General features: G+C 41.9%; 1 protein-coding gene across 1 annotated transcript; it reads left to right on the top strand.

Annotated features, from left to right (window-relative positions):
- The first annotated feature begins 441 nt into the window (after window positions 1-441).
- dnah10 (dynein axonemal heavy chain 10) lies at window positions 442-25,346 on the top strand. The gene is made up of 78 exons (XM_018668681.2): window positions 442-1,091; window positions 1,311-1,420; window positions 1,567-1,675; window positions 1,771-1,886; window positions 2,053-2,269; window positions 2,439-2,596; window positions 2,814-3,044; window positions 3,142-3,332; window positions 3,476-3,674; window positions 3,779-3,973; window positions 4,145-4,315; window positions 4,768-4,944; window positions 5,048-5,206; window positions 5,341-5,519; window positions 5,623-5,774; window positions 5,863-6,027; window positions 6,116-6,323; window positions 6,455-6,611; window positions 6,720-7,199; window positions 7,303-7,461; window positions 7,558-7,674; window positions 7,783-7,885; window positions 7,975-8,153; window positions 8,270-8,481; window positions 8,591-8,747; window positions 8,835-9,068; window positions 9,152-9,274; window positions 9,352-9,585; window positions 9,685-9,908; window positions 9,988-10,257; window positions 10,360-10,543; window positions 10,677-10,811; window positions 11,162-11,314; window positions 11,443-11,631; window positions 11,927-12,073; window positions 12,340-12,531; window positions 12,687-12,805; window positions 12,884-13,042; window positions 13,144-13,279; window positions 13,382-13,504; window positions 13,589-13,720; window positions 13,812-14,028; window positions 14,387-14,506; window positions 14,620-14,765; window positions 14,848-15,000; window positions 15,105-15,365; window positions 15,462-15,634; window positions 15,730-15,823; window positions 16,001-16,168; window positions 16,285-16,473; window positions 16,921-17,092; window positions 17,181-17,384; window positions 17,469-17,549; window positions 17,734-17,931; window positions 18,058-18,219; window positions 18,321-18,495; window positions 18,765-18,946; window positions 19,063-19,199; window positions 19,277-19,494; window positions 19,654-19,875; window positions 20,026-20,173; window positions 20,324-20,603; window positions 20,707-20,936; window positions 21,039-21,312; window positions 21,415-21,519; window positions 21,621-21,775; window positions 21,856-22,010; window positions 22,128-22,311; window positions 22,450-22,650; window positions 22,855-23,064; window positions 23,200-23,295; window positions 23,379-23,550; window positions 23,649-23,780; window positions 23,904-24,115; window positions 24,214-24,381; window positions 24,522-24,702; window positions 24,778-24,923; window positions 25,022-25,346. The coding sequence occupies exons 1-78, from the start codon at window positions 863-865 to the stop codon at window positions 25,166-25,168; spliced, it is 13,752 nt and encodes a 4,583-aa protein (XP_018524197.1). The 5' UTR covers window positions 442-862; the 3' UTR covers window positions 25,169-25,346.

The following is a 25,346-nucleotide window of genomic DNA, read 5'->3' as shown; positions in this document are numbered from 1 at the left end:
CTGTATACTGGAGAGGGATTACTGGAAAAGATACATTTCAAATCAACTTTTTGTACATTTTTGAGTTATTAGCTGATCATTGTTAAGTAATTAAATCAGCTGATCAAGTGATTTATCATGTGATTGGTCAGTTTTTGATTACTTACTGAAATAGCACCCTATTAGAAATACATACAAACCAACAAACTAGATACACCAAACCCTTACTTTGCCAGGACGGGCTCAGTGTGATGAGCAAAGAGATAAACAAAAGGTAATGTAAGGTAATATAAAAAGGTAATATAATAACAAGGCATGTAATATATATATATATATATATATATATATATATATATATATATATATATATATATATATATATATACACACACACACACACACACACGTTCTAAGTACAATAAAATTTGATTGTATTTATTATCGGATGAATTGTTGATATTTTCCCCCAGAATGCTGAGTTGTTTATCTTTTTTGTTTGCTTGTTTTAATTTGTATTCATTGTGATTGTCGATGATGTAGTGATGGAGTGACTGGTTTGGTAGTCAGTGATATACTGTGCACAACTACTGTGCAGACTATTGTCTAAGGCTCTTTTATGTTTACAGATGACTGGCACAGCTCACGTGTGTAGGGTAGTCAGGCAGCTGCCTTCCAGTCATTGCTCTGGGAACGAATTTCTCATTGTTTCGGAAGCCGTTGATGGTTGCCAAGGCAACGCGAAACCGTTTAGGGTACGACTGTACAACACGACCGACAAACGCAAGTCAGCATAGGCAAAGTTTCAAATGGTGACATGTTACCATAGAGTAGATGCGGTTTTTGGCTCTCCAAATGTTAACTAACGGTAACTGAAAAAATAAACATGGTCCACGACGATTTAAGAGTGGAGTGGATCCGAGAGCGGGTAACTGCTGGCTTCAATTTATGGGACTGTCCCAACTGTTTTGACGAACTACTCAATCGCGGAGATGGAGAAGAAGAGGAGAAAATTATCCGGTATTTAAACGTTGTCTCTGAGGAAGACTCACCATCATGTCTTCTGTTTTTCAAAACTATACGAGAGGAGGAAGTTGAGGTTGAAATTCCAGTCGGTAAGTTAGCCAAGGTGTAGCCCCAGTTTGTCCCTCCGATGTATTAGCACCACACCATGGTTACAGAGTAAATAATGCACCAGATTAATTGATAATTAAAAAATGTAATACATCATAAAATCAAGTTATATAAGTTATGCATTCATTAGCACATGTTATTTTGAATTTTGTTACCGTGAATAATGAGACTGCATCTAACTAAAACATGTATAACTTCAGAAAACAGGGAAAATGGAGACTCTTCAGATCCCGACAAGAAGTCCGGGACCCAAAGTGGATCAGAAATTACCTCAGGCCCAGAGGAGACAAATGAAGAGGGTCCCAGCCATGTGAGATCAAACTTTAATTCATACCCCCTTGTCTTAATTGCTCTCACATTGTGACTGTGCTTGAAATCATTTATCTGTGTATGGCAATGGAGAGGATAGCGATAAGAAAAGAAATGATTTACCCATTTCTGATTTTGTGTTTTCAGAGGATTGAGGTCCAAGTGGTTTATCACACTGAGCTTCATGTCTCAGTAAACGAGTACCCAGAGAGATTAGTGAAATCCCGTGTCTTCTACTTTCTCAGGAGCACAAAGGGTGAGAGAGCAGTTCAGTGTCATTACAATAAATCATGTTCAAGCCTCTACTGCATATGAAAAGGATTTACCATTTTTTATTTCTGTTTTAAACAGACACCATTGTTGAACCATTGGACATGAATGAAGCCAATATACTGATGCCCAGGCTGTTTGACATCGGCTTTCATAGTGGAAACCCACTTTCTGTGATGCAGTGCAAACTTGCCAATGTAAAATCAATTCAGTAACAACCAACCGACCACAACCATTATCAGTCACACAAACACTTAATGTAACAACAGCAGCAAAAGCTGTCAACATCAACCATGCATTTCAAAAATGTCTGATTTTCTGAATCAAGAATAGAGGACATATATTTTCACTGTCTCTTGGCAGGTGTATATACCCTTGCTTACTGCCCACCAGATGAAGGTAACTGGTGGAGGTTATCAAAATGGGACAGTTTCTTCTCTGGAGGAGACCAGTGGAGAGGATAAGGAGGAGAGTCTACCGAAGTCAAGCAAGCAATTCTCAGTTCGTGATGATTTGCTCAACAGGACTGTCAAGTTTTTGGAAGTGATTAACACAACTCTCCTACACCTTAAGATTCAAGGTTTGTTTTATTTGATACATCAAGGGTTTTTTTTTTTTCAAGAATTTATCGGTATTTAAAAACAAGTAGAAATATTATTTAAGTCTACAGAATAATCGTTTTTAAATAATTTATTTCATAGCATTTCATAATAAACGGTGCAATCTAGAGATCACTCTCTTTGTCGCAGATGAGATTACACTGCACATCCCTGAGCTAGACCTGGAGTCCGAGGTGGATGTACTGCTTTCTAATCCAGAGATGGTCGAGAAGTTGGAGCAGTGCGTCATGAACTGGCAGACTCAGATTACCATTGTAATTGAGGAGCAGCAGAACAAAAAGCCAATGGTTTGTAGTTTCAATGCAGGCAGACTTGGGAACTCGTACTTCAACTGAAAGACTTGAGCAGCAGTCAGCGTAGTTGCTGTTGAGATGTCTGAGTTATTTCTGACAGAATTCAGTCCCTGTCAGGTCAAAATTAAATTATAAGGTAGCAGAAAGCATAAAACATACATGATGATATCCTTATATCAGTGTGAAACATTCCCTTTCTATTTCCATCTAGGCTCCTGGCCCCATGGCAGAGATAGCTTTTTGGCAGGAGCGTGCATCCATCCTGAGTGCTCTAAGTGAGCAGCTTAAACAGCCTGTGATAAAGAAGATCTTGGAGGTGATGACCAAAGCAGATGCAGGCATTGTTCAGACTCTGGAAGGAACTGTTGCTGAACTTATTAAATACCGCGTGGAGTCAGAGGATAATATACGCTTCCTCGGCACACTGGAAAGACACTTCACAGTGAGCTGCACTATTGCTGAATATTCTTTACATTGATTTACTCTGTTCTCTGTTAACCTTCCTTCATCCCCTTCAACATTATCATTGTCTGTTGTAGAATCTGGCTACTGCAGCAAATTTTGGCTTGATCCTAGAGACCGTCCCTGAGCTGATGAGCAGCCTGCAAATTGTGTGGATGATCTCTTCCCACTATAACACAAATGAGCGTATGGTCCCTCTAATGGAGCGCATTGCCTGGCAGCTGTGTGAACGTGTGTTTCAAGTAATTGATGTCCACACGTTATTCAAGTATGTGTGTATACATCTTTAGAGTTTAAATGTAACTATATTTTATAATGTCAGTATTGTTCAGTCGTCAGTCAGAATCCTTTATTCAAATAGATTGTTTTGTAATTTCAATATAACTAAACAATGTGTTGTGACCTGGACAGAGATAAGAGGGAAGTGGCAAAATCCAAGGTGCATGATTCCAAGCAGGTTCTGGACCAGTGGAAATTGTCCTACTTTGAGGTGCGCGCTGAAATCGAAGAATCAGCGAGGCATCCACGCTGGGAATTTGACCGCAAAAGACTGTTTGAAAGGACTGATTACATGGCTTCTGTCTGCCAGGACCTGTACAATGTTTTGCAGGTCAGTGATAAATACAGGCCTCCCACTCACTAACTGAATATGTGAATGTATAAAACAAAGCAGAGCAGATTTTGAGGGAGTTCTCCTCAATTTGTTTTGTGCAGATCTTGGAGGAGTTCTATAACATCTTTGGCCCAGAGCTAAAAAGTGTGACCGGTGACCCAAAACGCATCGATGAAGTGCTATGCAGAGTGGATAGTCTGGTTTTGCCTATTGAAGAGGTCAGTTTTAGTCCTTTCAACATCTGTAAGATGAGCAGCTGGAAAACGATCATGCAGGACTTCGACACCACAGTTCAGGTGAGTTTGGGACGTCTAGAACACAGAAGTTATGAAATTATGAGTTCTGGACAAAAATAACTGACTAAGCATGGTAGTATCAATGTACATGTAAGTTTGCAGCAGTAAAAATGTTTTCTTTGTGCTGTATGTCAGTTATCAGGCTGATTCACTTTTTACATGTCTGCTCAGGCTATTGAGGGAGAGGCCATCAACTTCATTGATCAGTCTTTTAAGACGCTGCGCTCCTCAGCTGCTGCCTTTGACATGCTCCTGAAATTCAAACACATCCGCTCCAGAGAGGCCATCAACAACCATTTGATGAGAAAGTTCAATGACGTCCTGGCTCAGTATTGCAAAGAGGTAGTGCGCTGTGTAATTAAAAAAAGTGTTGTTTGATATTTGACTTTGCAGTTGAATTTGAATTACTATCAAAGTATGTGATAATATCAGACCATTACAAAGCTTCTATTGAGGAACAGTGAGCCCATGCATGTGCTTTGGTAAGGAATAGTACAAACCTAAATGGCTTGCAGTGTTACACTGCATTGCACTTCACTAATTAAGTAATTACCTATGACATTTATTTAATATACCTTTGATACATCCAGGTTCCAGTTTATTAATCTATATAAAACCTTGAAGTTACATTGCAGACAGCCACCTCATTCAACTGTGTATAAAAAATATGCAACTAAACAATATTTTATGTTGTGCCGCTGTACCAGTTCATCATCATATTTTTGAATAGAGTGAGCTTGGTCTACCACAAGCAGAATTTTTTTGTAGAATCCCTGTCTTTTTTGTCTTTGTAGGTGGACAGTATAAATGAACTCTTTGAGGCAAAGAAGGATAAACCACCACTAAACAGGAACGAGCCTCCTGTGGCAGGATCCATCCGGTGGGTCCGATCTCTTCTCCATCGCATCAAACACACCATCCTTCCCTTCCTGGAGGTGCCGGAGATGCAGGAGTGTGAACAGAGAAATGTGGTGAGTTATTTCACGGTTGCACAGCTGTATAGGTCAGTGTAAATATTAAACCGTTTATAGACACCAAAATGTTATTGAAACCTCTTTGCTGCATTCTGCTCAGGCAAAGGACAAGTATGTGGAAATGGCAATGCAGATCAGGGACTATGAGGTGAAGAAGTATGAGCAATGGACGGCTGAGACAGAATGCAACTTGCCATTGCTAATGAAAAAACCCCTGCTGGTCATGATTATCACTGAAAACCAAACCCAGGAAGAACTGGTATTTAACTCTTTCTATTTAATTACTTTTATGTCTTACACAGTGTTGTGCAAAATGCATATACATTAACTATTCTTATTATCTTCTTCTGCTCTCAATTTCCCTACTTTTGTTTTGGTTTTTCTCATTCCCAGGCTGTTTCTAAGGATGTCCGACCAGCTGAAGGCAGCCTACAGAGGGATGTGCAATACCTGGTGAACTTTGCTCCTGAGATCAGGGAAATCATTTCCGAGACAAAGGACCTTGTGTCACTGGGCCACACTGTGCCTGATATTGCTCGAAATGTTGCTCTGCAGGAGCACAAATTTGTCAAGTAATGACACTCAGCAGTATCCAAATGCAAAGTTTATACCAAACAACAAAAACCACTGATTCATGTTATCTCTGGCCTGACCTGTTTTCATCCTTGGTCTTAGGTATGTTGCTGATCTGAACAAACTTGTTAACTGCTACCACTCTGTAATGGATGACATGAGCGAGGCAAAGTTCATCATGCTGGCTGAACACATCAAAGCGGTCAGAAAAGAGATGCACTTTGGGTGCAAAAGACTCAACTGGAAATCCTTGGGTATGGTGCAAACAGGGGCTGGAATCTCATTTGTGCACAGCCGTGGTCTGATGAAATTAATATAACATAATATGATTTTTGGTTTTAGGTATTTCCGACTTCATCATCCGAGGCACTCAGGCTGTCTCTAAGTTTGAGTCGGTTGTCAGTCAGATTCAGAAGAATGAGAGGGATATTGATTCCAAGTTGCAATCCATGGTGATGTCCAACTTACTGAAATTTCCAGTCCCGGATAAATCAAATGACTTACCAGGTAGAACTAATAGAAGGATATTATTTGTTGGATATAACAATTCAAACTTATTTTCATTGACTTGACTACATGTTTGTTTTTTTCTAAGGTGTAAAGGAGTTCTGTGAACGCATTGAACAAGAGCGGGCCAAAACTGTGAACTTGCTGAGTAGGAAGTATGCAGATATTGGACCCCTCATCACTAAAACAGAACATTTAATCATGGAAACCAGTAGTGGCAAAGCCACATGTATGGCAGATTATTACATGTACTGGGAACACAAGGTGCTAGACTCCCTTGTGAAGATGGTGCTGAGGTGATTATATCATGTTAATGTTTTTGATGCTATTTGTCTATTTTGTAAGCAGTATTAATCCCTCCTTTAAAATACAGTTCAGTATCTGTCTCAACTATTGTGGAGTCTCTCTTGTTAACTTTTACATTTAGGAGCATTCAAGCCTTCAGTGCAGCGCTGATGGGAAATACTGCGCTTTTCCAAATCGATGCCATCCTGTCCGCCCCTAAGATTGTGTTACAGCCCCAAAGCAATGAGATCTACTGGCTGATCATGCAGTGTATCAGGGACTGTGTAGAGAGCACAAAGGTGGCATCATCATGATTCTCTTATGTATCACTGCATTAAAAAAATGTATATTTGTAACCTTTTAACATTGATGGTGTGACTTAATTATGGCCAAATTTTGTGTTTCAGCAATTTATGCGTTGGATGCGTGGGACCTGCATTGAGTGCCCTCCACAACGTGTGGATGGTGAAGATGAATTGGTGACATTTACTTTTTATAGTGACGTGCGGCAGTATCCTCAGATAAATGAGAGTGTCATGATCGTCTCCCAGAACATCAAGCGGCTGCTGCTCTCTTTGGATCGATACCTTAACCACTGGAAACGCTATCAGCCTCTTTGGGAAAAGAACAAAACCATCGTCAATGAAAAGTTTGCTGCAAGAAAACCATCCTGTGTCATGTATGATGACAAGCTGCAGTTCCTTGCTGGTATCAAGCAGGCAGTGATGCTGGAGCCCCTGTTTAAGAGTGAACACATCATCCATCTGAATCTGGAGTCTCTGGCTTACACAGTGCAGGAGACAGCTGAGGCCTGGATCAGTTCACTAGGTAGCCTGCTCAACAAGCCTGCCAGAGAGGATCTCTTCAACTTGAGAGATAAACTCACGGTACTGAGTCATGCTACCCAGATTGCGTATTATGTTTGCATAGTAAATATACTTTGATTTTTATATCTGATGATTTATCCTTTATGGTTATTTTGTACAAAAGGAACTCTCTACAAAGCTGAAACAGAGCCCTGACACTTTTGAAGGCCTGAAGTCTGTGCTTGGCACCATCTCAGACATCAGGGACATGTCTCTAGATGTGGAGATGAGATCCATTGATATCAAGGAAAGATACAGAACACTGGCCATGTACAAAGTACAGGTACTGTGTGTCTAATGTTAAATTATTGCCCCCTGAAAGCACAAGTTGTTTTTATTTCTCCTGTTGAACTTCTTGTGCTCTACATTCAATGCTTAGGTTGGTGAGGATGAACTGGAACTGGTGGCCAGTATTGACCAGATGTGGAGTGACCTGTTTGCAGAATCCAGACAAGTGGATCGAAGTTTGACACATGTAAAAAAATCATTTACACAGGTAAGACTTAAAACCCATGCAACATGCTTTACCTAAAGATGAAAAGTACTGTTTTTCAAGATATATATTTACAGTTCTCCTCTTATTCTCCCTCCAATACTCCCGAAGCTTACAAAGGACAAAATTGAAGCATTTAAGCAGGAGTTGTCTATCTTTGCTGAAAGCTTCAACATGCATGGTCCTGGAGCTGTGGGAGATGATTTGGACAAAGGTACTTGAATCCTGTCTAAAGAAATGCTATATGGTGTTGAATCTTCAAATGTAGTCGGGCAACCAGTCTCTCTCATTTTTCCTTTGCAGGACTGGCCATTATGGAAACGTATGAGGCAGACCTTGCCAAAATAGTTGCAGGACGGCAGGAGCTGGGTAATGCTGAGAAGCTCTTAGACCTACCGGTCACCGTGTACCCAGAGGTTATCAGCATACAGAAGGATATGAAGGGCCTGAGACAAATATATGATGTATATAAAGCTCAGAAGGTGGGATGTGGTGTCTGTCAGATAAAATTTGAAATTGTGAAATGGGACATATTGGGAAAGTAATTCTGGTTGGCATTGAATTTCAAGTATTTAATGTCTGTCCTTAAATCTTCCAGGACGCAAAGACAGAGTGGTCTCAGACCTTGTGGGTTGATTTAAACATCCAGCTGCTCCAGGAGGGTGTTGAGGGTTTCATCAAAAGGTTGAGGCAGCTGCCCAAAGACGTGCGGGCGTTGCCTGTGGCCTTCTTCCTAGAGGGACGCATGAAGGAGTTCAGAGAGTCTCTGCCTCTTCTGCTGGACCTGAAGAATGAGGCCTTAAGAGAGAGGTCTGTCTTCAGAAAACAACATGCCAATTAATAATAGACTGTGAAATACTGAGAATGTATGTAGACCAGGATATAAATACATATGTTTTTTTTTTATCTCGGGCCACAGGCATTGGAAGGAACTGATGGAAAGGACTGGTACTAGCTTTGAGATGAACCCTGAGAGCTTTACTCTGGAGAACATGTTCGCTATGGAGTTGCACAAATATGCAAATGTTATAGGTGATATTGTCACATCTGCTGTAAAAGAGCTCAGTATTGAGAAGGCAAGCATTTGTCTTTTGTGAATCATCTCAAATTGGAGTTGTATCACTTTATCAGTTAAGTCATAAACACTGTGTGTGTGTTTCCAGGGAGTGAAGGAGGTGGTGGAGACTTGGGAAAACATGAAGTTCAGTGTGCTGCCCTATTTTAAAGGGACCCAGGAACGTGGATCTATTCTGGGTGCAGTGGACGAAATCCTTCTGAATGTGGACAACGATGCCATGAATTTACAGAGCATGGCAGGCAGCCGTTTTGTTGGACCCTTTCTTGGCCCCATACAACAATGGGAGAAAGACCTGTCCCTTATTAGTGAGACCATAGAGGTCAGTGAGAGCAGCCATATCTCTCATCACACTGTAGCTGATCCATAAAATGCCTTCCTACTGAAAAAAACTTTCTTGTCCAGGTATGGTTGCTGGTACAACGAAAATGGATGTACCTGGAGAGCATTTTCATTGGTGGAGACATTCGCTCGCAGTTACCTGAAGAGGCCAAGAAATTTGATAACATTGACAAAAAGTTTAAAGACGTGAGTGTCGCTATAATATTATCCTGATGAAAGCAAAGTATCTCAAAATAATATCCTTTCCTTCATTTCTTGTGTAGATAATGAGTGACGCAGTAAAGGGCCCAAACATTAAGCGGTGTTGCCTGGTTCCCAACCGGCTAACAGACCTGCAGGCTCTGAGTGACGGTCTGGAGAGGTGCCAGAAGAGTCTTAATGACTACCTGGACTCTAAGAGGAACGCGTTTCCTCGCTTCTTCTTCATCTCTGATGATGAATTGCTCAGCATTCTGGGGAGTAGTGACCCTGCCTGTGTCCAGGAGCACATGATCAAGGTATCATCTTAACATGCTTACATACTTCTTCAAAGTAGTAAAAGATAATACTCTTCATGCGTGTGAAACACTTTCCTCGTTATTTTTCTTTTCCGTTAGATGTATGACAACATAGCATCTCTGAGGTTTGATGTGGAAAGCAATGGTGAGACAGTAGTTGGAGCTATGGTGTCTGCTGAGGGCGAGGTGATGGAGCTGAGGAAACCCATCCCAGTGGAGGGCAGAGTGGAGGAGTGGATGACGGGAGTACTACTGGAGATGAGGAGGACCAATAGACTCATCACCAAGGAAGCTATCTTCCGTTACTGTGAAGACAGGAGCAGGTGTGTGTAGACTGATTGTGTAGATGTGAGCAAGTGTCTGCCAGTGTTTGTGTAAATGTATCTTTCATATGTCTTTCAGGGTGGATTGGATGTTGCTGTACCAGGGCATGGTGGTGCTGGCTGCCAATCAAGTGTGGTGGACCTGGGAGGTAGAGGATGTCTTTAAAAATGTGAAGAAAGGAGAGAAGCATGCACTGAAGAACTATGCTAAGAAAATGCACCAGCAGATTGATGAACTGGTAACACGCATTACACAACCTATGAAGAAAAATGACAGACGAAAGATCAACACTGTGCTTATCATCGATGTCCATGCAAGAGACATTGTGGACAACTTTGTTCTAAACAGGTAAACTGTTGCCATTTTTTTATTCATCATAGATGACAGTGTAACATGTTTGAAGGTAAACTTTAATTAAATAAGCAATAATCATAATGATTCTATTCCCAGTATAATGGACGCACGAGAGTTTGAGTGGGAAAGCCAGCTAAGATTCTACTGGGTCAAGCAACATGACGATCTATTTGTGCGCCAGTGCAGTGCTTCGTTCTCTTATGGATATGAATACATGGGGTTGAACGGTCGCTTGGTTATAACCCCACTGACAGACCGGATCTACCTCACCCTCACCCAGGTTTGAGAAGCTTTGCATATTTGTATCAACAAAACAAAATAATAAAAAGCCCAAGCAGACACATGTTAATTGCTCTGCCAGCGTGTTTTGACAACAGGGTGGCTGTGAATGTGGTTGTGTATTCCTGATGCAGGCCCTCTCCATGTACCTGGGTGGAGCTCCCGCTGGACCAGCTGGTACAGGAAAAACAGAGTCCACCAAAGATCTGGCCAAGGCATTAGGCCTGCTCTGTGTGGTTACAAACTGTGGTGAGGGCATGGACTACATGGTAAGAAGCCTACACTTGGAATGCTACCAGCCGCTGAAAATATGTTTATGCCTTAAGCCTGACATCAAATTGTTTACATTATAATTCACATTTAAGAAAATACTGTGTATTGCTTTTGCTCAAATGATGAAGAAATTTCCTAATTTAGAAAACAAATGTATTTAGGGACTCTTCTGTATATGTCACATGTAAAAACTTTAACCACATACTGTGGATAATAAGAGGATGTCTGTGTATGTTTACTTCTGTGCATATGCTTGAAAAATAATAATAACTTTGATAACAACAAACAAACAAAAACCAACTCGTGTTTTTTTTTCCCTTGAATCCCTCTCTCTCTTTGTGCACAGGCTGTGGGTAAGATCCTCTCTGGCCTCGCTCAGTGTGGAGCTTGGGGCTGCTTTGATGAGTTCAATCGTATCGATGCCTCAGTGTTGTCAGTTATCTCCTCCCAAATCCAGACCATCCGCAATGCTCTCATTCTGCACTTTAAACGCTTTAATGTAAGTCTGTTGTAGTTACACAGAGCCAGACATGAATATGTGGAAAATTATTCCAGTTTTTATACCAGCTTATTTCACTTGTTAAACTTCATTCCCCCTAAATCACCCCTTGTCAAAATGCACCTCAGTTTGAAGGGCAAGAGATCAGCCTGGACGACCGCATGGGGATTTTCATCACCATGAACCCAGGTTACGCAGGACGCACAGAGCTGCCAGAATCAGTCAAAGCCCTCTTCAGGCCTGTGGTAGTCATTGTGCCTGACCTGCAGCAGATTTGTGAGATCATGCTCTTCTCTGAGGGCTTCCTCATGGCCAAGGTGAGGGACACACACACAAAATACAAATGACAGTTACTGTTTAGCTGATGCTCTCATCATAAGTAATGTATAATCATCCACTTACATGAAATATTGTTCTCAGGTACATTGGAAATGTGAGGACAATATGTAAAGAATTACTTTGAAAATTCCCTGATATTTTTAAACATAAAAGGACAAAATTTCTTATAAACATGGATAAATGTGCAACTTTACAGTGAAAGAAGCATACTACTTACCTACACATGTACATTTCCTACTGAGGATTGTATTTCTTCTTTTTTGTTCTCCTCAGGTGCTAGCAAAGAAGATGACAGTACTGTATAAGCTGGCTCGTGAGCAGCTGTCCAAGCAGTCTCATTATGACTTTGGCCTGCGAGCTCTGAAGTCTGTCCTAGTGATGGCAGGAGAACTGAAGAGAGGATCACCAGACCTCAGTGAGGTACAGACCAAAGAACACTGCACATGTTTCATTTTCATAAAGTGAATAGAAACCCTCTCCTTTTTGCTTAAATTCAACATGGAACTAAGGAGTTATTTGTGATCCCACAGGTCAAGACTGAAGCTTGATTGCTGGGTGTATGTTTAGATTACTCAGTGCAATATTAAATGAGATGTTTTGACAAAGATTCAGGTAGTGTCCACCATTATGTAATGCTTTGTGGTCTTTGTGTTATCATCTGTTATTTTCATCTTTCCTCTCCACAGGATGTGGTGTTGATGCGTGCTCTCAGGGACATGAACCTGCCAAAGTTTGTGTTTGAGGATGTGCCTCTGTTCCTTGGGCTGATCTCAGACCTGTTCCCTGGGCTGGACTGCCCTCGTGTTCGCTATCCCAACTTCAATGATGCTGTGGAAGAGATCCTTCAGGAAAACAAATATGTCATACTGCCTAACCAGGTGTCTCCACTGGGTCTCAGATTTGATTCTATGAGATACAAGCTTTCTTACACAAATTAAAGACGGCTGAGTTCCAGCAGCAAAGATTTAGTTCAATAGCATATGAGTGGTTAGATGTCAGTATAACCTATTCTTTATGCTGTCTGTGGTTTCAGGTGGATAAAGTGGTGCAGATGTATGAGACAATGATGACCAGACACACTACTATGGTTGTTGGCCCAACAGGAGGAGGGAAATCTGTTGTGATCAGCACATTATGTCAAGCTCAGACCAAGTCAGTGCCACTTTGCATCACCTAAGCTTACACCACTTTTTGTGGACAGTTGTAACCTTTATTTTATCCCATCATCAGATTGGGATTACATACCAAGATGTACCCCCTGAACCCCAAAGCCATGAGTGTGATTGAACTTTACGGTGTTCTGGACCCTGACACTCGAGACTGGACTGATGGGATCTTGTCCAACATCTTCCGTGACATCAACAAGCCTACTGACAAAAAAGAGCGGAGGTAAAAAAATAAATAAATAAAATAAAAATTAATTTATACATTGAGAGAAGGGGAAAGAATTCCTTGAAATACAATTTAAAGACATGAACTTTAACTCACAGGTACATCCTCTTTGATGGGGACGTGGACGCCCTGTGGGTCGAGAATATGAACTCAGTGATGGATGACAACAAGCTCCTCACTCTAGCAAATGGAGAACGGATCCGTTTACAGAGTCACTGTGCCCTGCTGTTCGAGGTTTGTCTGAATTTCAAGACTGCTGTCAGCAGAATATGTCTCCCTACACTTTTCTGCAAAACAACTTTCAGAACATATTGTAAGAACTTTTCACCATTACAGGTTGGAGATCTGCAGTATGCTTCCCCTGCCACTGTTTCCCGCTGTGGGATGGTCTTTGTTGACCCCAAAAATCTGCGATACACACCATACTGGCAGAGATGGGTGAAAAACAGACCTGAGAGGGTATGGGGGAAACATACATATACACTATGTAATAACTGTACTTGCTTATAATTTGATAATAACTCAACACTATTTTTTTTCCAGGAACAAGAAGTGCTCAACAAACTGTTTGAGAAATATGTGCACAGCTCTATTGACATGATTGTAGATGGCATTGTTGATGGCAAACAGGGCCAAAAATTGAAGACTGTTGTCCCTCAGACAGATCTGAACATGGTAGGTTAATCTCATCCATCTCCTATGTATGAGCACAGTCCCATCTTCAGACTACTTGCATTAATTGTGTACCTGCTGGTGGTGTGTTCAGGTGACTCAGCTGTGCATGACACTGGATGCGCTGCTTGAGAGTGAGAGCAGCAGTGTTGAGGTCCTGGAGTGTTACTTCCTGGAAGCTCTGTACTGCTCCCTAGGGGCCACATTGCTGGAGAACAGCAGGATCAAGTTTGATGAGTTCATCAAAAGGCTTTCATGCTTAACCACAGTGCATGATGAGAAAACCCTGGCTGGACCTGGTGAGATCCCAGGTAAAAAGCAAGAATTTGTATGTAGATGATCCAGAAATTAACGTGCGTTATCAAGATATTGCATTTTTAATATATCCTTTTCGGCACAGTTTAAATGTGGGTAAATTTTCGTATTGTGCACTAGAGAACAAGGTTGGGAGATTTAACTATACGAGATTGGTTGTCCATCATAGCTGTTTCGGTTGAAAATCAATAAACAGGATTGCTTTATGGTTTTAGGTCGAATGATTATTATGATGAAACAAACTCACTTTTGCCTTTTGACAGTTTTATTCTCCACATTGATATGTGCAAATGTGTTTTATTGTGTCACTTTTCTGTTTTTTTTATTGATACCAAAATGCCTGCATCCATACAGGATACCTCCCGACTCTGTATGATTTCCATTTTGATGGAGCACAGGAGAAGTGGGTTCCCTGGAGTTCCTTGGTCGTCAAATACATCCACAACCCTGAAATGAAGTTTGCTGATATCCTAGGTAATTTTCTTTGAGCTCTGGGGAATCAAGTGTTGTTCACACATTTAAACTTTCTGGTTCTTCCAAGCTCCCTTGCTCCACTTTGATTACCTCATCGTCCGTCTTTGCTTTAGTGCCAACTATCGACACCACGAGAGCTGGTTGGATCCTGGAACAGATGGTGAAGATAAAGAGGCCGATGCTTCTGGTTGGAGAGTCTGGCACTTCAAAGACTGCCACCATTCATAACTTCCTCAAGAACCTCAACGCAGATACAAGGGTACGTTTACCATCTAGCTACATCGACCAACGTTATGTCATTTGAGTTTAAATTCATCAAATTTCTTCCCTTCTCTCACTAGATTACTCTGATCATCAACTTCTCATCTAGAACGACTTCAATGGATCTGCAGAGGAACCTGGAGGCCAATGTGGAGAAAAGGACCAAAGAGATCTATGGGCCTCCTATGGGGAAGAGGCTGTTGGTCTTTATGGATGACATGAATATGCCAAAGGTACCTGCTCCAAGCTCTCAACCAAATATCTTATCTCCTGTACTGTGGTGAATGACAACGCTTGTATGTTTGACATTATCGTATTATGTTGTCTGCTCGTCCAGGTGGATAGTTATGGCACACAGCAACCTATTTCACTTCTGAAGCTGTTACTGGACCGAGGAGGCATATATGACAGAGGGAAGGAACTTAACTACAAAATCCTCAAGGACCTTGGCTTTATTGCTGCCATGGGAAAGGCAGGAGGTGGGAGGAACGAAGTGGATCCCCGCTTCGTCTCACTCTTCAGTGTCTTCAGCATCCCCTTTCCTGAAGTGGAGTCACTCCACCTTATCTATGCTTCCATTCTCAAAGGCCACACCAGAGTGAGTATTGCCTCATAAATCAATACATATCAGAATCTCAGTCATTAAAACATCATCACATCACTCACATTTAATAAACTTGATCAAACATTTTAGTCATTTGAGGACACCATACAGAAGGTTTGTGATAAGGTCACCTCCTGCACACTGGAACTGTACAACAATATCATCAAAGATATGCCACCCACTCCTTCCAAGTTCCACTACATCTTCAACCTGAGGGACCTATCAAGAGTCTACAATGGACTGACCCTCACCAAACCTGACAGGTCTGATCTGGCACGCTCTATTAACAGATTAGCAGAGACTTTGCAGGTAGAGGTGTTTCTAAATGTCTGTGCTTTACCTGATTTCTCTCTAACAGGTTTTTGACTGTTACCCAGTTTGTGCGAGTTTGGAGAAATGAGTGCTTGAGAATCTTCCATGACAGACTCATTGATGAAAATGACAAAGCCCTGGTAATGGTTATTGATAATAGTGGTAGATATTTACAGTAGATTTTCCTCTGTATTGACTGCAGATACAATATGTGTAACTCTTCCTTCAGCTGTAATTGTCACAGCTTAAATACTACTGTATACTAAATGGTTTTGTAGTGTTGCACAGGTGTACCCAATGTGTGTTTTTGCCGTTAGGTCCAAGGTCACATAAAAAACCTGATCGAGGAGCATTTCAAGTCAGACATGGAGGCAGTCATGAGGGACCCGATTCTTTTCGGCGACTACAGGACAGCCCTCAGTGACACAGAACCGAGGGTCTATGAGGACATACAGGACTATGATGCTTCAAAAGCCCTGTTTCAGGTATGGTCAAGTTGCAGTAATTTAATGATATGACAATAGTTTTTACAGTTATTTAGTATATTTTGTATTTAAATATGCTGAAAGTTACGGTGTACCCCTGTGTTTTTGTACTGCAGGAAATTCTAGAGGAATACAATGAAAACAAATCGCGGATGAACCTAGTACTGTTCGATGACGCTCTTGAACATCTGACTCGAGTACACCGCATTATCCGCATTGATCGGGGCCATGCACTGCTTGTCGGTGTGGGGGGCTCTGGCAAGCAGTCTCTCACCAAGCTCGCTGCCTTCACTGCCGGCTGTGAGGTTGTAAAATGCATGATGGGTGTGATAGAGGGCAAATGATTCCTGGTGATGAACAAATTAAAAAATTTAATTTCCTTAGACATGCAGTTTAAAAGGTTGCAAATGCTACAGTTACACTTACAGCAGAGCAAATAAACTTTGTTGACGTCTTCATTACTAGACAACAAATGTTTCATGCCAGGCACTGGGGGAATATGTACACACAAGACATTCAGAGTATTTCCATTCACTGCCATGAGAATGTAGCATTTTAGTTTTCAGTATTTCTCTCAGTACAATCATATCTTAAGCAAAACTTTGGAACAGTGTGGAAACTGCAGAATTTTAAGTTTAAGGCTGCTAAAAGAGAAACTGAAAGGGAAAATTGGGGTTTGAGAGGTTAAGCCGCATCAAACTATATTTGCAAAGAAATGTCCAGCAGTTGGTAATGGAATCTGTTTTTCCCAGGTGTTTGAGATAACACTAAGCAGAGGATACAGTGAGTCGAACTTCCGTGATGACCTGAAAACACTGTACCTAAAGCTTGGCATTGAAAATAAGAAGACGGTGTTCCTCTTTACTGATGCCCATGTTGCCGAGGAAGGCTTCTTGGAACTCATTAACAACATGCTCACTTCAGGTTGGATATCACTCTAACATCCTCACAGTATGTCTGTCTTTGTTACATGCTACAGCTGTAGTACTCTGATCATGCTTTCTCTTTACAGGCATTGTTCCTGCACTGTTCCCTGATGATGAGAAGGAGTCAGTTCTCAACCAGCTTCGCGATGAAGCTCTAAAGACGGGAGCAGGTCCCTCTAAAGAAAGTGTGTGGCAGTACTTTGTCAACAAGAGCGCCAACAATCTACACATTGTTTTAGGCATGTCTCCAGTAGGAGACACCCTGAGGACACGCTGTAGGAACTTTCCAGGTAAAATACAGTGTACAGCCTCATCTAATCATAATATAATTTCTAATTTTATTTTACCAGTTGTGTGCACTGTTTTTTTCTCAGGACTGATGAACAACACTGTGATAGACTGGTTCCTGCCATGGCCTCCACAGGCATTACTTGCAGTTGCTCAGTCTTTCCTCGGTGTGTAATTACATACATTTCCATCTTTTTAAAATGCATTTGTTTGTTTTTTAGATACCCATTTAAGGACTTTCTTTGCCTTATTTAGTTGTAATAAGACCTACAGCAGTAATATTATCCCTAAATCTAGATTCACTGAGTTTTGTTTCCTGTTTTGTTTTGTTTTGTTTTTCCCCTTTTACAGGTGAAAGTCCAATGATTCCAGAGGCACACTCTGCAGACGTCATAGCTCATGTATGCATGGTCCATACTTCTGTGGGTGACTACAGCAAGCTATTCCTGCAGAAACTCAGACGCAGTAACTATGTTACTCCAAAGAACTACTTGGACTTCATTAACACCTATTCTAATCTATTGGAGGAAAAGGACCAGTACATCCTGGGTGAGAAGATGGAACATGCTGGTGCCTCTGTGGGAAGGGTTGGGCTGGTGCTGCATGGCTATGTATCGACATGTTTGTAATGATTTGAGAGACTTTGTTTTGTGAACTTGTTCTCTCTTGTTCCAGCTCAATGCAAGCGTCTAGAGGGAGGTTTGGATAAACTGAAGGAGGCCAGTGAGCAGCTGGCTGACCTGAATGTCAAGCTGGCAGAGCAGAAAGTGGTCCTTGCTGAAAAGTCCACAGCATGTGAAGCCCTGCTGGATGAGATTGCCACAAACACGACTGTGGGTCAGTGGTTAACTGCATCTATGAATAAATACAGTGTATGGTAGGCTTCTGAAAGTAGACACAGCTGTTACAAACCACTTATCAATAACTTTTCCTTCCAGCTGAGGAGAAAAAGGCACTGGCAGAGGACAAAGCCAAAGAGATTGAAGAACAGAACAAAGTAATTGCTGTTGAGAAAAAAGAAGCTGAAAGTTCCCTGGCTGAGGCTCTGCCAGCATTAGAGGCAGCCCGCAATGCCTTGCAAGACCTAGAAAAATCTGATGTCACAGAGATCCGGTAAACTTTCCTCCTTGCTCAGAGCAGCATTTTCAATCTTTAGTTGAACAAGTTTGCAGTGATGATGAATGAATAGATGAACGGTGACATCTGTAATTCACACACCCATTGTGAACGTTTATGAAGAAAATTGATGGTTGATTAATAGGAGTTGATTAATATTCTAGAATTAATGGAGCACTGATAGATTTTAGAAAATCAGGATTTGACATACCTGACAAAAAAAACAAACACCATCTGTTAATCTGTCCTCTCCCTCTCTTGTGCAGATCCTTTGCCAAGCCACCCAAACAGGTGCAGGTGGTTTGTGAGTGCATCTTGGTGCTGCGTGGTTACAAGGAGATCAGTTGGCAGTCAGCCAAAGGGATGATGTCAGAGGCTAACTTCCTGCGCTCGCTGATGGAGATGGACTGTGATTCCATAAATAACAACCAGGTTCGGACTGTCAGAGGTAAGTCAGCTTCACGATCATTGGAAGCCTACCATAAAAACTCCAAATAATAATAGCAGCAGCATTTGTGCTTGCTAAGTGTAATGGTTGTTTTCTGTGCAATTTCCCCTGACTAGGCTTCCTAAAGAACCTCCAGACAACCTTTGAGGAAATGCAAGCCATCAGTAAAGCCGGCTCAGGAATGCTCAAGTTTGTTGAAGCTATTATGGGTTACTGTGAGGTTGCCAGGGAGATAAAACCCAAAAGAGATAAGGTATTGTAAAGTTTTTATGTCACACTCTATAAGACAGAACACAGACTAAAGAGCCATATTTCGAATATGTTTTTTAGGTGGCACGTCTAGAGAAGAACTTCTTTGAGAGTAAGCGAGAGCTGGAGCGCATTCAGAGTGAGCTTAGCAATATCCAGAAAGAGTTGCAGGCTCTTGGAGAGAAGTACCAAGCTGCTATTGCGGAGAAACAGCTACTACAGGAGGAGGCTGAGCTCATGGAGCGGAGGCTGATAGCTGCTGACAAACTTATCTCGGGCCTGAGCTCTGAGAATGAACGGTGAGGCTGGAAAAGAGTTTCAGCACTTGCTATTGTAAACCTAGCCATCCCTGCAAAGAGCTGCTTATTTATTTATTTATTACTCTCATTTTCTTTGTCACTTTGTGTCTCCACCAATCTATTTTTTTCTACTCACTCTTTACACCTCTCCCCACTCAGGTGGACACAAGATTTGGAGGAGTTGAAGCAGAGGCGTGTGCGTCTCCTTGGTGACTGTCTGATCTCTGCTGCTTTCCTGAGCTATGAAGGGGCCTTCAGCTGGGGCTTCAGGAATGAAATGGTATACCAAGTATGGGTTAAGGATGTGCAAGAGAGAGGCATCCCCTTGAGCCAGCCTTTCAAAGTGGAAAGCCTTCTTACTGATGAAGTAGAAATCAGCAGGTGAGAAGGAGTGTGTGCTCACGACAGATTTTGAAACTTGAAACATGAGAAGATGACGTGAGAAGTCTTTATTTTGGCTGTATTCGACACATTGACTAACAGAACTGTGGGGTTAAGTATATGTAAAATAAACTCTTTATGATGCTGTAGGTGGGGCTCAGAGGGCTTGCCTCCAGATGAGCTGTCAGTTCAGAATGGGATTCTCACAACCAGAGGTAGCCGATTTCCCATGTGTATTGACCCTCAACAGCAAGCCCTCAACTGGATTAAGAAAAAGGAGGAAAGCAATAACCTCAAGGTACAAAAAGTTTCATGCTCCTACAAGTTATGTTATTAATGCCCTCGAGTCCCAGAATGGCTGCTTTAGGACAGGTTCCCACTGCTGTCAGCATCTTGGAAAGAGTCACGTCACCTGATTTTGCAACTGTGATCATCCTTTTCTCCCCAGATCTCATCTTTCAATGATCCAGATTTCCTAAAGCAGCTAGAGATGGCCATCAAATATGGCTTCCCATTCCTTTTCCAAGATGTGGATGAGTACATCGACCCTGTGATTGACAATGTACTGGAGAAGAATGTCAAAGGAGCAGAGGGCAGACAGGTCATCATGCTGGGTGACAAGGAGGTGGACTATGATCCCAACTTTAAACTTTATCTCAACACCAAACTGGCTAACCCCAAGTATTCCCCATCAGTGTTTGGAAAAGCCATGGTCATTAATTATACTGGTAAGAGTCTTTGGCATGGCAACCTCAGTTTTTGTCTCTAACATTGGAGCAGCATGTACTAAATCCTTTGTCTGTCCACCTTTTGTATCTGTGTTTCATGTAGTGACCCTCAAGGGTCTGGAGGACCAGCTGCTGAGTGTTATCATGGGCTTTGAGAAGAAGGAGCTGGAAGAACAGCGTGAGCGTTTGATCCAAGAGACGAGCGACAATAAGAAGCTATTGAAGAACCTCGGGGACTCCCTGCTCAGAGAGCTTGCCACATCTACTGGCAACATGTTGGATAACACAGAGCTGGTTTACACTTTGGAAGAAACAAAATCAAAAGCCAGTGAGGTCAGTTTGGCCACAGCAGACATCACTGAACTCATGGAAGAACATACAATTCACAGAAGTCATTCATCTAATTTTGTCCTTGTTTGATGTTGTGACCATTAGGTATTTGAGAAACTAAAGTTGGCTGTAAAGACATCCATGGACATTGATGAACTCAGAGATGGCTACCGACCTGCTGCCAAGCGTGGTGCTATTCTGTTCTTTGTGCTGACAGAAATGGCTCTGGTGAACAGCATGTACCAGTACTCTCTCGCCTCCTACCTGGAAGTGTTTGACTATTCACTGCGCAAATCTCTGCCAGACTCTGTTCTGTCCCAAAGACTGAAGAACATCATGAACACTCTGACATACAGTGTTTATAACTATGGCTGCACAGGTAAATCATGAACACTGAATAAGAAAATGCATGGAAGACAAAGCAAAGTATTTATGATTTTTTAAAATTATTTTATAACCTGAACTGACTGAATATCCCTAGGTCTGTTTGAGAGACACAAGCTGCTCTTTTCCTTTAACATGACCATCAAGATTGAGCAGGCAGAAGGGAGAGTACCACAGGAGGAGTTGGAGTTCTTCATCAAGGGTGAGATATAAATTGAATATTTAAGTGATCACACACACACAAATGTGTATGCCCACAATGTTCAAAGCAAATTGTCATGTTTTTCCACCTCATATGTAAAGGTAATCTATCCCTGGAAAAGAGCACACGCAAAAAGCCTTGTGACTGGCTTCCAGACCAGGGCTGGGAAGACATAGTGAAACTTGCAGAGCTCTTTCCTGAGCAGTTTGGCTCGCTACCTGATGATGTGGAAAAAAATTCTACTGACTGGAAGTCTGTAAGTAACTGCAGAGCCTGGGCCCACTATAGGCATTTCACATCAGTTGAGAATTTAACCCTCGTTCTTTTTCACCTCAGTGGTATGACTTAGATGGACCAGAGCAGGCTTCATTCCCCATGAAATATGATGAAAACCTGTCAGCCTTTCAGAAGCTGCTGTTGCTGCGATGCTTCCGTGTTGATAGAGTCTATAGAGCTGTGACTGACTATGTCACTGTCACCATGGGAGAGAGGTGAGACTGTTTCTATTGCAGTAATGCAGTTAAATATATATAATTATGGATACATACTTTCACTGTGTATTCCCTACATAAATTGTATGTCTACAATTTTCTTTTATTCCTGCTCAGATATGTACAGCCCCCTGTTATCAGCTTTGACGCAATTTATGAACAGAGCACACCCTCCTCCCCCATTGTCTTCATCCTGAGCCCCGGCTCTGATCCAGCCAGTGACCTCATGAAACTAGCTGAGAGATCAGGCTTTGGAGGCAACAAGTTCAAGTTCCTTGCTATGGGTCAAGGCCAAGAGAAGGTACTGAAGAATTCTTTTACATGTCACAGCTATGAAGCTTTAAGTATGGTCAAGTGAAACGAGTACTGTGATCACAAAGTAGTCACAATAAGTAACAGTAATAAGTAAAGGTAATTGTCTTGTGTTCCTGTGATAAAGGTAGCACTCCAGTTGCTGGACACAGCGGCAGCTCGTGGTCAGTGGTTAATGCTGCAGAACTGCCACCTGCTGGTAAAATGGCTAAAGGAACTGGAGAAGTCCCTAGAGAGGATCACCAAGCCCAATCCCAACTTCTGCCTGTGGATCACCACCAACCCCATTCAGGATTTCCCCATCGGCATATTGCAAAAGTCTCTAAAGGTGAAAAACGTACTTCCAACACATATAAAACTATTTGTCTTGTTTTAACATACTGACATGTATTTGTTAAAAAAACAACAATCTTGAAACAAGGGAGACTGCACTAGGAACATCTTAGTGGTAAATACGTGGTTGAGAAACTACCATAATGATAGAGACAGGATTTTGTCTGTGTTTTTACATGTTATCTAATACTATATGCAGGTAGTGACAGAGCCTCCAAATGGCCTCAAGCTCAACATGAGAGCCACATACTCTAAAATCTCCCATGAGACCTTGACTGAATGCCCACACCCTGCCTTCCGTAGCCTGGTGTATGTGCTGGCCTTTTTCCATGCTGTGGTGCAAGAGAGACGCAAGTATGGCAAGATTGGCTGGAATGTCCCCTATGACTTCAATGAGTCAGATTTCTTTGTAAGTTACATGGAAGTCATTTATAATATTGTGGAAATAACTGATTAAGTTCAATTTTTAGCGTGTATTTAAATGCTGTAATACAAGTTGCACTTCAATTTTCACAGGTTTAAATTATTTAACTGTGCTTGACAGGTGTGTATGGAGATCCTGAACACCTACCTGACCAAAGCTCACAACCAGGGAGACAGCAATATTCCCTGGGGAAGTCTTAAATACCTTATTGGGGAGGTTAGGCTCAGTTTATTATGTTTTAGTAAACTGTGCATCTATTATCCTGTCAGCTGATGGTATGTGTGTACAATGTTTTACAGGTGATGTATGGTGGGCGAGCCATAGATAGCTTTGACCGCAGGATCCTGACTGTCTATATGGACGAGTACCTTGGAGACTTTCTCTTCTACACTTTCAGGCACTTCCACTTCTTCCACAACAAGGATGTAGATTACAAGATCCCTCCAAATGGGCCCAAGAAGACATATCTTGGTCAGTTATTATTTTCACTGCTTTACATTCTCTTACTTTAAGAAAAAACGTATGTTGTGTCACCTCTCACAGATTTACCCCGTTGCGGTTTGTTACAGATGAGATTGAGACTCTGCCACTGGCAAACACACCAGAGGTAATGGGCCTTCATTCTAATGCAGAGATAGGATACTACACACAGGCAGCCAAAGACATGTGGACTCACCTAATAGACCTGCAGCCTCAGACAGGTAATAATTCATCTCTCTTGCCTCTTAATTGAATGAGCATCTCTGGAAGTAATATTTATTATTTTTTGAAAGAAGGTGTTCCATACTGTCCTTATTGCCTTTATATACTGTCTTATGCTATAGGTGAATCTGGGGGAAGCATCAGTAGAGATGAGTACATCAGCCAGGTGGCCCAGGACATTCAGAACAAGCTCCCACAGTTATTCGACATGGACGTGATCCGTAAAAAGTTTGGCACAGACATTTCCCCAACCTCAGTGGTGCTGCTTCAAGAACTAGAACGCTTCAACAAACTAGTGGTCCGCATGCAGCGCTCTCTGGCTGAGCTGCAGAGGGTGAGAGGGAGGAGCAGAGGACAACAAGATATCTGGAAAACAAACTGATGAGTGTTGCGTCTGTTTTGGATTTGTTCTGATTCTTTTGTGTCCCACAGGCCTTGGCCGGTGAGGTGGGTATGAGCAGCGAGTTGGATGAGGTCGCTCGGGCCCTGTTTAATGGTCACATCCCTGCCATTTGGAAGAAGTTGGCACCTGACACACTTAAGTCACTTGGCAACTGGATGAGTCATTTCAAGAGGCGTTATGAACAGTATAGCTACTGGGTAAGGACAGACACTCAGAATCACAGATAACCCCTTACATGTAGCGTTCTGCATTTTTCTGGAATCACAGAATAGTTAACTAACGAGTTTAGAATATAATCTTATGTCTGATATATCTGTGTGTATCTTGTGTCCACCAGGTGGATGAGGGAGAGCCAAAGGTAATGTGGCTATCAGGACTTCATATCCCAGAGTCCTACCTGACTGCCCTTGTCCAAGCTGCATGCAGAAAAAATGGCTGGCCTCTGGATCTTTCCACACTGTACACACAGGTCACCCAGTACAGCACTGAGGATGAAGTCAGTGACAGACCTGGACAGGGTAATGATACAACACTCACTGCTTGCTGTGTGGTTAGTGATGAGTCATAAAGACTGATAGTCTTTTTCTGTGCAGGCTGTTTTGTGTCTGGTCTGTACCTGGAGGGAGCAGACTGGGACATGGAGAAGGGCTGCCTAGTGAGGAGTAAACCAAAAGTTCTGGTTGTTGAGCTGCCTCTTCTCAGAGTCATACCCATAGAGGCACGCCGCCTCAGGTTACAGGTGTGGACTGCAGGCGCTACAGGCCTTCATACTATATTTCACTATTTTGATTATTTTTTTCCTAACAGTTGTGTGTATTTCTGTATTTTGTACCACAGAATACACTGCGGACACCGGTATACACCACATCGTTGCGGAGGAATGCAATGGGTGTGGGGTTGGTGTTTGAGGCAGACCTGTTCACTACCATGCACATCTCCCACTGGGTGCTCCAGGGAGTCTGTTTGTACCTCAATACTGACTAAAGACAGTACTCAACCTCACTGAGGTGGTTGGCTTTCACACATTCTCTTCCAGCATGTTAAATGCTGGATTTTTACTTTAAAATTTTTTTTTTTAAATTAAAAAAAAGAAATATAGGAAAACTAATAAGTTATGATTAAAACTTGTACATGTATTTAAAAATAAATTGATAGTGATTAG

This window comes from Lates calcarifer, linkage group LG13 (genome assembly GCF_001640805.2).
Source record: "Lates calcarifer isolate ASB-BC8 linkage group LG13, TLL_Latcal_v3, whole genome shotgun sequence".
Classification (NCBI taxonomy): Eukaryota; Metazoa; Chordata; class Actinopteri; family Centropomidae; genus Lates; species Lates calcarifer.
The sequence above is the reverse complement of the archived record's forward strand: the minus strand, read 5'-3'. Positions and strand labels throughout refer to the sequence as shown.